The sequence below is a fragment of the Equus przewalskii genome, chromosome 7 (assembly GCF_037783145.1).
Source record: "Equus przewalskii isolate Varuska chromosome 7, EquPr2, whole genome shotgun sequence".
In the NCBI taxonomy this organism is placed as follows: domain Eukaryota; kingdom Metazoa; phylum Chordata; class Mammalia; order Perissodactyla; family Equidae; genus Equus; species Equus przewalskii.
This window is the reverse complement of record NC_091837.1, coordinates 54,653,236-54,668,798: the sequence shown is the minus strand read 5'-3', so window position 1 is coordinate 54,668,798 and position 15,563 is coordinate 54,653,236. Positions and strand designations below refer to the sequence as shown.

General features: G+C 36.4%; 1 protein-coding gene across 5 annotated transcripts in view; it reads right to left on the bottom strand.

Annotated features, from left to right (window-relative positions):
• RNF138 (ring finger protein 138) overlaps positions 1–15,563 on the bottom strand; it is a 46,912-nt gene that overhangs the window by 10,909 nt on the left and 20,440 nt on the right. For 3 of the 5 annotated variants that reach the window (XR_011542652.1, XM_070629841.1, XM_070629842.1), the window contains 2 exons: positions 5,229–5,394; positions 3,913–4,028 (listed from right to left, as the gene is read on the bottom strand). Coding sequence is in view for 2 of the 5 variants with exons in the window: in XM_070629841.1 (XP_070485942.1) it covers positions 3,913–4,028; positions 5,229–5,394 (282 nt within the window). In the remaining 3 variants the exon portion in view is untranslated. Of the gene's footprint in view, positions 1–449; positions 472–3,209; positions 3,361–3,912; positions 4,029–5,228; positions 5,395–15,563 lie in introns of all 5 variants that reach the window. The other 2 variants (XR_011542651.1, XR_011542650.1) reach the window with 1 other exon arrangement.

Here is a 15,563-nt window from a genome sequence, read left to right as displayed (position 1 = left end):
TGCACTAGACTAAGCTAGAATGTCAGAGAAAAGCCCCTGGAAGACAAGCTTTCATAAACGGCAATAAGGCATGATGATAGCCTACACTGAAGGTCTTTAAAGTACAGCCCTATGTAACTTGTTCTGTATTTACCACAGGAAAGAGGATGTTTACTGCATGGTTTCTTCTTCTGAGGACCAATAGGCAAAATCACTTCAGTATCATTTCTTTTAGTATCAGGAACAGCTGTGTTTCCCATTAAGAACTATTTTGTGTATAATATCATAGACACTATTAATAACATAACGATGTTTTCTTCTTCGCACTCACTAGTTGGAAGCTGTGAAACAGTGTATAGAATATTACAATATATTTGGCTACTAACTGAAATACTTATGTGCTGAGTTTCTTTTGCCCCTCCAGATCTGTCCTCCATTTTTCACCATACTCTGTGTACTGAGAGACTAACCTGCATCAAAAGATTCCCTTCTCTGCTTCCCAGTTGGGTTCAGCCCAGCAGGAGATTTGGAGGGAGAAATAAGAGGAAAGTTAGCATACTTATTTCCCAGACTCCTTCCCAGCAAAACCGCCTAGACTGGCTGCATCCCTCTCCAATTGCCCCTCCACTGGAAAGGAGAACTTGCAAGAAAGAACTTTCTTTCTCCAAGTTCTGGTATGTATTTCCTCCCCTCCCCTGCTCTCAGCAGACCCAGAGTACCTATCTATCCCTTGTGATTTCCTATACCCTGCTCACATAGTGTACCCAATACCCTATTCTTTGAAAATATTCCCTTTACTAAATTCTCCTCAGACTACCTAATTTGAGCATAACTATCTGTTTCCTCCCAAGACCCTGACTATACTCTAGCTTCATACCTGTGTTTCCTACCATTTTTTTTATTTTTACTTTTTTTGCTGAAGAAGATTCGCCCTAAGCTAACAGCTGTTGCCAATCTTCCTCTTTTTTTGTATGTGAGATGCACCACAGCACGGCCACTGACGAGTGGTGTAGGTTCACACCTGGGAACAAAATCCAGGCCACCAAAGCAGGGTGCAACCCAACTTAACCACCAGACCACCAGGGCTGGCTGGCCCTTTTGTACCATTTTTTAATTAAAAAAACAAAAAACCCTTCTTTCACCAATTTTCTTATTAAAATTCATATACAAACTCAATTTTTATGTTGTAATTAGAATTTTGCTTAGGATATAAAAATGAGTAAGACTAAGTAGCCCATTCTAGATAAAGAAAGATAAGTAAACAAATAAATATTATAAAGTGTTACAGGGTCCAGCCAGAACACAAAGAAACAGTTCTACCAGAGGAAGAAATTCTAGAGGTTAGGAAAGATTTCATAGAGTAGATAAGACTTGGTCTAAATCTTCAAAGAGAAGAAAAAGCCCACTAGAGGGTAAAGTGTGGGTTGGGGTTGTGGGGGAAGGGAGTACTACTGGTCAAAGCTTGGAGGTGAGGGGGTGATTGATGACCATGATGATGATAATTAAAAACTAACATTTACTAAGCAAGGTACTATTCAATGTGCTTCACCTGTATTGAGCTATTTATTGACTCCCAACCCAATGAGATATTAATAGTATCACCACCATCCCTTTACTTTAAACAGATAAGAAAACTGAGATATAGCTTCTTGCCAAAGTCATACAGTTAGTATGTGACAGAGCCTGGGACCCGGGCAGTTTGGCTCCTAGCCTTCGTTTTTAACGACTGAATTTTATTGCTTCTCGAGGATGGCAAGTATATGGTATAAATAGTTCAACTAGGCAAAGGCATATGATGCAACAATGAGTAGCAAAGAAAGAGAAAAGCTAAAAGGAAAGGCAAGTGCCAGTTCAGAAAGGACTTTAGAATAAAATACTTTGTCTTATAAACTAATTGTTGGATTTTAGATCATGGAACCCCTTGAGAATCTTTGACCTTCTCCCTCCAGAAGAATGCACATACACAAAAAATTTGGCAGTTTAGGTAGTTCACAGAACCCTTACAGACTCATGGAACCCAGGATGAGAAACACTACTATGGGGCCATGCTCAGTCACTGAAAAGGTATAGGGAGGAAGGTACAAGGACAGGAAGAAGGAGATCAGAACTGCACTTCTAAAATATCACTTTGGCAAGAGTATATAGGACAGATTAGAGGAGGACCACCAACTAAAAGACTACTGCAATAGTTCAAGTGAGAGATGACAAGGGCTTCAGATAGGGAAGCGACAACAGGGATGAACAAAAGCACAGATGAGGAATACTGCTATTAGGAATCAATGGGGGGTCAGCCCAGCGGCACAGTGGTTAACTTTGCATGTTCCATGTCGGTGGCCCGCGGTTTGCCAGTTGGGATCCCAGGTGTGGACTTAGGCAGCATTTGTCAAACCATGCTGTGGAGGCGTTCCACGTATAAAGTAGACGAAGATGGGCACGGATGCTAGTTCAGGGCCAGTCTTCCTCAGCAAAAAGAGGAAGACTGGTGGCAGATGTTAGCTCAGGGCTAATCTTCCTCAAAAACAAACAAAAAAGGAATCAATGATAACTATGACCAACTGGATTTGAGGAGTAAGAGGGAAGAAGGCATGTCTCTTGCGAAGAAAATTCCCTCACTTAACAAGCAATGATTGCACAAATCACCTATACCAGGCATTTTGCTAAGAGCTGGAGAGACAATGTCAAACAAGACAAACACCATCCCCGCACTTAAGAATAATCTATTCGGTTTATAACAACTTGAGTACTTTCAATAAAGCAGAAGTACAACAATAAAGCATAAGAGATGAAGAAACTTAAGAGGATTTTTAAAATCACAAAATAGGAGTGACTTATTTCATCCAATGACATTAAGTCAAGTAAAATGAGAACCTAAAAGAATTTGGCAGACTAGACAGAGAATTACTAAAGACCTTACTAGAACAGTTTCAACTTAGGAGTAGAGAAGCCTGACTGTAGTATGAGTACTTAAGATGAGTTAAATCAATGAAAACTAGCAACATGTGAAATGAAATGCTACTAAAATAAAATCTTAGAGATGCTGCTTAATGTATTGTCTCATGGGAACCTTTTTATATACTGCCAGTATTGCCTTTCCTTACACAACTATGTGTGTGCTTGCTATAGAGTTTTAAAAAATTAAACACTTCATTGTTTAGGGATACACGCATGGGTGGTTATATTATAAAGAAAAGTAAGAGAATGAACAACCCAAAAAAGAGGATACTGGTTACCTCTGGGAGTATGGGGTTCAAATGGGCGTGGGCTGACAAGGAGATTCTGAGGTCCTGAAAAATGTCCCATTTTTTGACCTGGTTAGTGGGTAACTGGGTATTTGCTTTATCACTACTTTTTAAATCACACATGTGCATGTTGGCCATTCTTCTGCATAAAAAACAATTCATAAAAATGTTTAGCATACGTAATCTGTGACAACAAAATACAAATCAAGCCAAAATCTAGTTTTAAAAAAAACTGAGACTAAAGTAGAACCAAGAATATAATAATAACAAGCCTCACTTTTATGTGACATTATCAGAATAAAAATTTCAAACGGCTCTATTTCTTAAAAATAAAAGCAATTTCAGTTTGTGAATACAATACTGAAAGGGATTTTCTTTAGTTTTTAAATAATTTCAATTGCAAAAGAAAAGTCTTCAACTCTCGTCTATTTTTTATTCAAAGAAATGTAGATTATCTTAGAATGATTTTTAAATAACATGAGCTTAAGTATATCATGAAGTTAATCTCCCAGACACAATCTTACATGAGTCAAACTAACTTTTGAAGACAAACGATCTAGTTTTGATACTTAGCGATTTACTGTAAAACACACACACACACACACACACAAAACAAAAAACACCTTATATAGTTTGCAAAACAATTTCCAATTCAACCACAAAAATTCTCTTTTTAGGAATAAATATTGCTTACCTGTTCCCTACTGAATCTTGAGAGATCTGAAAGTTTGGAATGATAGAGGAAACACCATATTCATCTTGATACTTCTTACAGGATTTGTAATGATGTCTCATGCGATAGAATTTAATCTGTAAATTATTGATTAAAATGTAACGTGACTCAATATAAAACAGAACTCTTTAAGATTGAGATATGGTCAACAAGAGGGAAAAACAATAAAATAGATAACTAAATATTCCATTTAAACAAGAGGTTCTTAAGTAAATGATTTAATTCTTAAGTAGGAGCTGAAAATAAAAAGTTTCTATCCACTAGATGCAAATATAAACTCACTGTAGAAAAAAATAATTTTACACTTGAAACGATACTACTACTAATCAACAAAAAATAAAATTAAAAGTACTAAGAGGTTGCCTCATGGTATTGGACATTTCTTTATTCTTTAACTACTGCAACCCTGGCAGAGTTAGAAAGCACTTAAAAAAATTAAGATCTAGGTTAACACTGGCAATGTTTTTCAGTTTCTCACTGAGGAGTAGAGCCAGAATCTCTCAGGTATATTTTCCAGCTTCACTTCATTGCCCTGTCAGTTAACACCTCCCTCAAAGAGATGGAAAAGCAGATCCGACTTGTGTCAATGCATAAAATAACTGGTTTTGATCACTAACTTTATTAGCTGTTTGAAAAAAAGTGGCTGCAATAAATCCATGAACACAGAGATATACTCAAAGTCTAACCACCTCTCACCATTTTACCTCTCCAAATGACAGAATAAAATCCATACTGGAGAATTAATGCCAGTTATTTGCCAATACCTGATTTTCCCAACTGTTCCTTAAAAATTAAGCAGTCTTCTGCCAAATACTTTGTGATTTCTTAGATAAACACACAAAAACACAAAGTGGACAGCTAGAGAGTTCCCTGACTACATAAATCCATTTGGCCCATTTCTACGTGCAAAACTGCAATAATGATGTTACCATCAGAAAACCTATTTAAGAACTGAATTTGTACAAGAATGGACTTTAAATGAGTTAAATGCCAGTATGCTCATTCAGTTCATTAAGTAGGCAATCAATGAGCAATTACTTTGAGAAAAATACCATGTAAAAATTACGGAAAATTCAGAGATTGTATCTTTCAGTCTTTGTTCTCAATAAATTTATAATACAGTAAGATCTATAGCCACAGTTTTTTTGGCCTTTTCTGCCCAATTCCCAACCTAAGTAACTTCCTTCTCTTCAAAACAACACCCATCAAGAAAAATCAAACAGGAATTTCAGAGTAGAAAGAACTTTCAAAGAAGAGCTATGTCACATTTACTCTACCTGTTTTGCACAGCATCTGCAGCTACCAGAAAACTTCCTCATGATATTTTCAAGGTCTAAGGCCCGTTCAGGACATGCTCTTTCTCTTCTAGTCACATTTCCACGACAGAGGGGACAATGTATTCCGCTTTCTCTCATTGCAGTCAGGAAACATTTTCTACAGAAACTAAACCAAACATTTGTGACATGTTAACTAGAGAAAAAAGTACTCTTTTCATTTCTATCATTAACACAAACAAGCAGTTATTGATATGTATTCATGCTAAATGAGTTAGGCTATTCATACGTATATAAACCTCAGAATTTTGAAAACTGCATATGTATTTTTCAGAGCATAAGACTAATAACTGGGGGGCCGGCTTCGTGGCCAAGTGGTTAAGTTCGTGCGCTCTGCTGTGGCAGCCCAGGGTTCGGATCCTGGGCGCAGACATGGCACCGTTCGTCAGGCCACATTGAGGCGGCGTCCCACATCCCACAACTAGAAGGACCTGCAACTAGGATATACAACCATGTACCGGGGGGAGTTTGGGAAATAAAGCAGAAAAAAAAGGAAAAAAAAAAAGACTAATAACTGGGGGCCGGCCGGGTGGTACAGTGGTTAAGTTCACATGTTCCACTTCTCGGCGGCCCGGGGTTCGCCAGTTCAGATCCCAGGTGCGGACATGGCACCGCATGGCAAGCCATGCTGTGGTAGGTGTCCCACATATAAAGTAGAGGAAGATGGGCATGGATGTTAGCTCAGGGCTAATCTTCGCCCCCCCACCAAAAAAAGACTAATAACTGGACTAGATGAGAATATAAAAGAAACTACACTCAAGTATACTTTACAACTTTTCAATATATGAAAAATAAATATTAACATTATATAACATTATTAGAGAAAGTATGGTACAAAGGAAAGACTGGATCTTATCCTGTGTCATTGAGAAGCTATGTGATCTTAGGCAACACACTTAACCATACTGGATCTCCATTTCCTCCCCTTATAAAATGAGATAATGCACCACCTTAGCTTTTTGTCTCAAACCAATGTACCTCAAGATATTGTTCCAAAAGATGTAAATAGGTCTACTACAGGACAGTGCACAAACTGATTCGGGAAATTCTAGAATAAATAAAGTTAATAAAATTTCTCTGCTGAGGAAAAGTTGCCCAAACTTATATGATCAGGAAATATTTCCCACCAGTGTGCAACGGAAGATAGTTTGAGAAATATTTAAGAACGCTTCCAGCTCTCAACATCCATAACCAACATTCTAACTGGAATCAAACTCACTAAAATCATTATTTTTTTCTCCCCTAATCCAACCAGATACCAAACTTGATCATTTTGCTTTTAGAAAAACTAGAAAAATCACAGCCATCTCTATCTGGGATGCTAAGTAAGTATAGATTTAACCCAATCCCTTAGAAATACAGATATACCAATCTTCCTCATCTATATTAACAAAAGTTGAGAGGTAACAGTGTAATAACAGATGATAGAATCTGTTTCCTAACTGTGTAGCATCAAACAAGTCACTTTTTCTCCCTATGATCAGCTTTCTCACCCATAAAATAATAAATGTATCTACACTTGATAGGGTTGTTCATAGAATTAAAATAGGCAATGCAGTAAAATGCCTGTCATAGTACTTTTGACAGTCAGTAAAGTGCTGGATAAATAGTAGAGAAAACATCACTAAAGTAGCATTAAAAGTGATTACCAATAAAGATGATAAATTAAAACATTAAAAGTATTCACCATAACTGGAAGTCAAAAAAACACAAATAAGACCAAGATACCATTTTTCAGTTGTCAAACTAAAACCTAGTTTTAAAAATAACAACAACAACCAGTGTTAGAGGAGACATAAGGAAATGTGTGCTCTACGTTTCTGCATAGCAATTTGTCAATATTCATCAAAATCCCTAAACAGAGGGGGTCCCAAAAGTCTGAGTGCCATTTTGAGCTCTCTTAACTTCGGTAGTAAAAACACTACAAAGTTACAAAACCATCACTAGTAGGCTTAATTGTTTAAATCAAAAACTGAAAATTTAATTGTCTATATTTTGTAAATTTTGAACAATAAATTTTTAATTTAAATTCTTTGTTTGCATTCTTTATTCAGAGGGACTGTAAAAAAGAGAATAAAGGAAGCAAGAGTCGGACAAAAGAAAAAGCCAACACTAAATGGAACAACAGCCTAGACCATGATAAGGTCTGCTCTAAGACAGGGGTAGGCGGGAGAGACAGGATCGCTCTTTTAGAGAGACAGTTCTCAATGTTTGTGACTGTGTATGAAGGGAGCTTCCTATGCTAAAAAATAAAATCGACAGAATTTTCTGACAATTACTTGTGGGAGAACGAGAAAGATAGACATTTCTAACTTAGAAGACTAAAAGGCAGACTGTATTAACCAAGTTAAGAAAGACTGGAAGAGTTGGTTTGACAGAGGAGAGGTAAGCGCAAGATCAAAGTACCTAAAATCTCAAAGCATGATATCCAGGCAACAATTGGAAATGTGCATATGGAAATTAGGGGGAAAATATGGAGAGCAGATAAGGTGAGACGAGCACTAGAGAAACAATCCAGAGAAATAGTGTTCAGAGAAGGAAGAGGCAGAGAAACAGAAGAACCAAGACTAAGCAATGTTATAGAAATCAAGTCTAATGAGCTACCAAAGAGAAACAATAATTGAAGATATGAAGAAAAAACTATCACCAAACTATTAAGCTAAACTTTCCTCTTTAAATAATGAATTGAAACTGTCAATAAAGTTCACACCAGCAGATTTCATTACAGAGATAATTATGCATAAAAATGATGAAGCATGAGTGAAAGAAATGAGGTAGAATAGTAACTATTAGCAGGTAAATGAGTCAATTTGCTGGCTAATTTAACAATTAATTATAAATAAAATATAAACACAGAATATTAAAAGACTTTAAACAACCAAGATGCACAAACAAAAGCTGTATTTAGAGGGATGGTACAAAACAAAGCAAAATTTCAAAGCTCACTTATTCAAAAACTAAAATAGTAAAAATGTGGTAATGCTACATACCCATCAGAATGACTAAAGTGAAAAAGGTGGAAAATACTAACTGTTGGGGAGGATGTGAACCAAGCTAAACTCACAGTCGATGCTATGGGAGTGTAAATTAATGCAACCATTTGGAAAACTGCCTGACAGTATCTACCACAGTCCAGTAATTCCACTCAAAAGTATATACCCAATAGAATTACAGATATGATTGAAGAAATTTCCTAGAAAGTTTATAGCCACACTATTTGCAACAGCCCAAAGCTAAAAACTATACAAATGTCCACCAATACAAGAATGAATAAACAAATAGTGGCATATTCACAAAACGAAAACTAACATGCTGTAATGAGATGAATATGAAGGAACATAACATCGAGCTAAAGAAGCTAGATGCAAGAGTACAAACTGCATGATTCTATTTTATAAAGTACAAAGAGCAGGTAAAACTATATTGTTGAAAGTCCTAATAGTGGTATCCTAGAAGAAGTGGGATACACTCCTTGGAGAAAGGAAAATTAGAGGAGCTTTTGAAGTGCTGGTAATATTCTGTTGCCATGGGGCACTTTTCTGTTATGCATATTATACTTAAATGTAAAATTTTTTTAAGTTAGGAGTAAAAACAAGGGTAACTATGTTAAAACTGTTATAAAAATAGCTAAGTTAAAATTTTCTTCTAGCCAGGCTTAAAATAAAAACAAAAAGGAATCGCTAGAAAATTTCCAGAGCTAAAAAATATCTCTGCAGAATGAGAGACAACTGAATGACAAGTGCAATGAATTTTAAAAACATCCACACAAAGAGAGATCACTGAAAAATTTTAAATAATGTTTTTTCCCAACTTCTAATAGCTTCCAGAGAGGGAGTAGAAAAAGAGATCACTTACCAACGAAAAAGGATCAGACTACCATCAAACTTATCAGCAATAAACAAACAGATGAAAAAACAATAGAATGATGTGTTCAAAGTTCTGAAGGAAAATAATTTACAACCTAGAATTTCATCTTCTTGATATATCATCATCAAGTCATTTGCTTTATGTAATTTACCCTTCTGATAAAATGCAAGATATGCAATACTGAAACACTTTGCATTCTGCAAAACTACACACTAAAACTCACAGAGCTTGTGGGGGAAAAACTTGGGTAGACTACCTGTACAACCCTGTCAGCAGAGCACTAACAAAAATTCAAACAATCCTAATAAAAATACTAACATTTAAAAAGATACGTAAGTTCCTAATAAAGACTTAACCCTAAAATTTTTTAAAAAGGGGTGAGGTGAGGAGTGACGTCAGCATCACGGCAGAAGGAGCTCTTCCCTTAGTCCCTACCCACAAGATACAAGGAAAAGAACTTCCATAAACAAAGAGAAAACATTCACACAACACAACAGACATGTGAGAGATCCAAGCAGCCATACATCTGAAGGTGCAGGAGCTGAACCCCCTGGGGAGGTAGTGGAAGGAGGCAAGCAGATCTCCTCCCCTGCCTCTGAGGCAGAGATCTGGGGTGGGGGACCTCACAGAGCAACTGCCGTGAGACTCTGAGAGGAGATGGGGGAAAACGCAGCCCTCTGCCAGAATGCTTTCACTCTCAGAGCTGCCTCCCAACCTGTGGGAATGCTCCATAGCGAGGCATCTAAGCAATTGCAGGGGTGTCCCCAAAAAGCCAAGCAGCTGAGGCAGGCAGTGAATATACAGCAGAAGCACACAGAATTGCACATGTGAAAGAAAGCCCCCTACCCCGCTCCCGCCTGGCACACCAGCTTGGCCGGTCCACCAGAACAGGGGAGCCCTACCTGAGCGCTGGCACCTACATGTGTAAAGCAGCAGCAGCCAGCGGGAAAATGCAGACAGGCTCTGTCAGCACAGCTTCCAATGGACAGGCACAAGTGCCAGGGGTTGCAGCAGGCTCAGAAAACACAGCTCCCAACCACCGCCCCAGTGGTGGCAGATGGAATGTGAGACCAGATACTACCATTATGTGATGGCAGAAGTCCGGCCCATCAAACAGCATGAAGAAATATCTTAACACTCCAGACTAGAAGGGAAATGAGAAGTACCCAGAAATCAATCTTGAAATCACAGAAATTTACAATCTAAATAACAGAGAATTCAAAATAGTTATCATAAAGAAACTCAATGAGTTACAAGAAAATGCAGAAAGACAGTTCAATGAACTCTGGAATAGAATTAATGAACAGAGGGAATTCTTCACAAAAGACACTGAAATTACAAAAAACCAATCATAAACATAGGAGATGAAGAACAAAATGAATGAGATAAAGAAAACTCTAGAATCCTTAAAAACCAGAGCTGACATTAAGGAGGACAAAATAAGGAATTCAGAAGACAGAAATACAGAAATGATTCAGATGGAGGAGGAGACAGAAGTAAGACTAAAAAGAAATGAAATTCTCTGAGAAATATTCAACTCAATTAGGAAATGCAACATACAGATTACAGGTCTTCAAGAGAAAGAGGGAGAAAGGAACAGAGAGTTTGTTCAAGAAGTAATAGCTGAGAACATCCCAAACCTGGGGAAGGAGCAAGAATTACAAGTAAATGAAGCTAACAGAACTCCTAATTACATCAATGTAAGAAAACGTTCTCCAAGGCATATAGCAATAAAGCTGGCAAAAGTCAATGAAAAAGAAAAAATATTAAGGGCAGCAGGTCAGAAGAAAATAACCTACAAAGGAACCCCCATCAGATTTCTCAGCAGAAATCTTGCAGGAGAAAAGAGAGTGGAACAATATATTCAAAATTCTGAAAAACAAAAACTTTCAGGCAAGAATACACTGTCCAATGAACTATCCTTCAGATACAAGGGAGAAATAAAAACTTTCCGAGATAAACACAAGCTGATAGAGTTTATCACCACAAGAACCCCACTACAAGAAATGATCAAGAAGGCCCTCATACCTGAAAAAGAAAAAAAAAAGGGTTTATAAAGCCTTGAGCAAGGAGATAAATAAACAAAATCAGAAAATGGCACCTCTCCCTGTGTTATCAGAGGATAACAAACAACTATAACATTAAAGATAAACAGAGGGAAAGAATGAAAAACAACTACAATCACTTCATTTTAATCACAAACTCACAACACAAAATGCAATAATTTGTGACCACAATAACTTAAATAAGGAAGAGAAAAAGGGATGGAACCTGCTTCAACAAAGGAAATAAGAGGCTATCAGAAAATGGACTATCTCTTCTACGAGATCTTTTATATACACTTCATGCTAACCACTAAACAAAAAATCAGAACAAAGACACAAATGAGAAAGAGAAAACTGAGAAAACCATCATAGAGAATCAACAAACTGAATTAGCAATCAGAAATACACAGGACAAGAAACAAGGGAAATACACAAACAACTGTAAACGGAGTGATAAAAGGGCAGCATTAAGCCCTCATGTATCAATAATCACTCTGAACGTAAATGTACTGAATCAAAAGACAGACTGGCTGGATAGATTAACAAACAAGACCCAACAATATGCTGCCTCCAGAAAACATATCTCGGCTCTAAAGACAAACACAGGCTCAGAGTGAAAGGATGGAAGATGATACTCCAAGCTAATGGCAAACAAAAGAAAGCAGCAGTTGTCATACTTATATCAAACAAAGTAAACTTCAAGATTAAAAAGGCAACGAGAGACAAAAAGGGCAGTATATAATGATAAAAGGGACACTCCACAAGAGGTCTTAACACTTAATATATGTACCTAACACAGAAGGACCAAAGTACATAAACCACTACAGCAAAGTTGCAGGGTACAAAATCAACTTATGAAAATCAGTTATATTTCTATACTCTAATAATGAACAAAGAGAACTCAAGAATACAATCCCATTTACTATCGCAGCAAAAAGAATAAAATATCTAGGAATAAATTTAATCTAAGAGGTTAAGGATCTATACAATGAAAACTGTTAAGTCACTGATGACTTAAAGAAATGGAATGATATTCCATGCACATGTACTGGGGGAGTAAACAGAGTTAAAATGCCCATACTATCTAAAGCAATCTACAGATTCAACACAATCCCAATCAGAATTCCAGTGACATTTTTCATTGGGAAATAGAACAAAGAATCGTAAAATTCCTATAGGCAACAAGAGCCTGAATAGTCAAAGCAATGCTGAGAAAGAAGAATAAAGCTGAAGACATCACAATCCCTGACTTCAAAATATACTACAAAGCTATAGTAATCAAAACACTATGGTACTAGTACAAAAACAGACACACAGATCAATGGAACAGCACTGAAACCTCAGAAATAAAACCACACATCTACGGACAGCTAAATCTTTGACAAAGGAGCCAAGAACACACAACGGAGAAAGGAAAGTCTCTTCAATAAATAGTGTTGGGAAAACCGGACAGCCACATGAAAAAGAATGAAAGTAGACCATGATCTTTCGCCATACACAAAAATTAACTCAAAAGTGATCAAAGACTTGAAGGTAAGATGTGAAATCATAAACTCCTAGAAAAAAATATAAACAGTACACTGTTTGACATTGGTCTTAGAATTAGAAGGATCTTTTCAAATACCAAGTCTACCTAGGCAAGGGAAACAAAAGAAATGATAAACAAATGGGACTACATCAGACTAAAGAGCTTCTGCAAGGCAAAGGAAATCAGAAACAAAAAAAAAAAAGACAACACATCAACTGGGAGGAAATACTTGCATATCATATACTCAACAAGGGATTAATCTCCAAAATACATAAAGAACTCATACAACTCAACAACAAGAAAATAAATGACCTGATCAAAAAATGGGCAGAGGATATGAACAGGTATTTTCCAAAGAAGAAATACAGATGGCTAAAAGGCACATGAAAAGATGTTCAACATCAGCCATCATTAAGGAAATGCAAATCAAAACCAGAATGAGCTATCACCTTACACTGGTCAGAATGGCTATAATTATCAAGACAAAAAATAACAATTGTTGGAGGGGATGTGGAGAAAAGGGAACCCTCATACACTGCTGGTGGGAATGCAGAATGGTGCAGCCACTGTGGAAAACAGTATGGGAGATTTCTCAGAAAATTAAAAATAGAAATACCATATGACCCAGCTATCCCACTACTGGGCATTTATCCAAAGATGAAATCAACAATTCAAAGAGATTCCTGCACCCCATGTTGACTGCAGTATAATTCACAATAGCCAACATGTGGAAGCAACCCAAGTGCCCAATGACTGATGAACAGATGAAGATGATGTGGTACAAACATACAATGGAATACTACTCAGCCATACATAAAGCCAAAATCGTCCCATTTGCAACAACATGGATAGATCTTGAGGGTATTACGTTAAGCAAAATAAGCCAGACAAATACCACATAACTTCACTCACATGTGGAAGATAAACACATGGACAAAGAGAACAGATTACTGGTTACCAGAGGGGAAGGTGGTTGGGGGTGTGGGCATAAGGGGTAAAGGGTCACACACATATGGTGACTGACAAATGCTGCACAACTGAAATTTCACAATGGTATAAACTATTAAGACCTCAATAAAATTTGGGGAAAAAAAACGGAGATGAGGAGGTTATAAGGATGGTTGAAGTTGGTAAATTATGGAAATAATAGTAAAATACACAAAAGTAAAGAGACCCATAGAACAGCTATTCCAAGAGAGAGCTCGTGGCCAAACTGAACCAAGAATGTGGGCGGGCATCTTGTATAATAGTGTGTAATTCTGTAGCTTGTTACATTCAGCTGAATTTTTGTGTACTTTGCTCCAGCTGCCATTTGCCGATGGCCCAAAACATCAATGTGGAGGAGAAAAGTCACATATAACCAATCTGTTCTGATATACTCTGTACAACACTGTACATCACTGTTTAGTCTATCACTTGTCCTTAACGTTGTTTGTGGTCTTTTGATACGGAAAATTTTAAATTTTTAGTGCAGTCTAAATCATTACCTTTTCTTGAAATTACGATTTGTGCTTTTGAAGTCTTAACCCTTCCCCCTCTCAAGATCAGAGATATTCCCATGCATTTCTTCTAAAAAGGTTTAAGTTTTGCTCATCACATTTAAGTTTTTAAAAACCCACCTGAAAAATATTTTTATGTATAGTATACAACAGACATTCCATATGCAAAGCCATTACCCAAATACTCTTCCAGTGAATAAGCCATCTTTTCCCTTCTGATTTGCCATGTCTTATGTATCAAAGATAAAAGTTCTAATAAATGTGTGAGACTATTTCTGGGCTCTCTAATACGTTCTACTGATTGTATATCTACTGATGAATCAATACCACACCATTTTAATTTCCATAGCTTCATAATATGTCATAATATCTGGTATGGTTGGTTCTATCTCTGTTCTACTTATTACTTTTTCCAAATTTTCAGTTATGCATGGTTATTAACTCATCATTAGAATTTTTAAATCAGTTCTCCAAGTTCTACCAAAAATATCATGTCCAGATTTTATTGGAACTGTATTAGCATTTTTAGAATTATCTGGTGGAGAACTGGCATCTTAATTTTATTGAATCTATCCATAAATATGTCTCTCCACTTATTCAGATCTTTTACGCTTTTTCACTGAAGTTTTAAAATTTTCCCTATAGAAGACTTTTACATTTTTATTAGATTTAGTCTAATAAATATTCTAAATACTTATAAACTACTTCTAATTTTTGTGGTACTATAAATAGGCATTTTTTGCTATTAAATTTATCTGATTATTGTTGGTATAAAACAATGTTATTGATTTTTGTCTGCTGTTCTTGTATCCAGAAACTTCTCCGTATTCTCTCATTAGTTCCAATTGTTTGTCAGATGCTTCTCTTATGTTTTGTATGTAGTTTTATCATTCATAATTTATCACAATTTTATTTCTTCATTTTCCATCTTTGCATATCTTAATTATTCTTTTCTCACTGAATTGTCTAAAACCTGAAATACAATGTTAAATGGTAGGGATGATGCAAATATCCTCATCTAGTTCCTGACCAGAAAAGCACATAAGCCTTTCTTTTCAGTATATTTGCTATAGATTTTAGGGAAGCTATCCTTAATTAGGATAAAACAAAGTTCCACCCTATTCCTAATCTGCAATTACATTCTGTAATAAAAGGTTAAATTCTATCAAATGCTTTCAGCATCTATTGAAATGATCATATGCTTTAAGGATGTCATCTAGTTGAACATCCAAATTCTCTTTCTATTTTGAAGACCTTCTCCATTATGTGATCTTCAGTGAAAATCAGTTCCTTTTCAAAGAGGTGAATTTAAATATCCCATGATGATCGTGGGTCTATC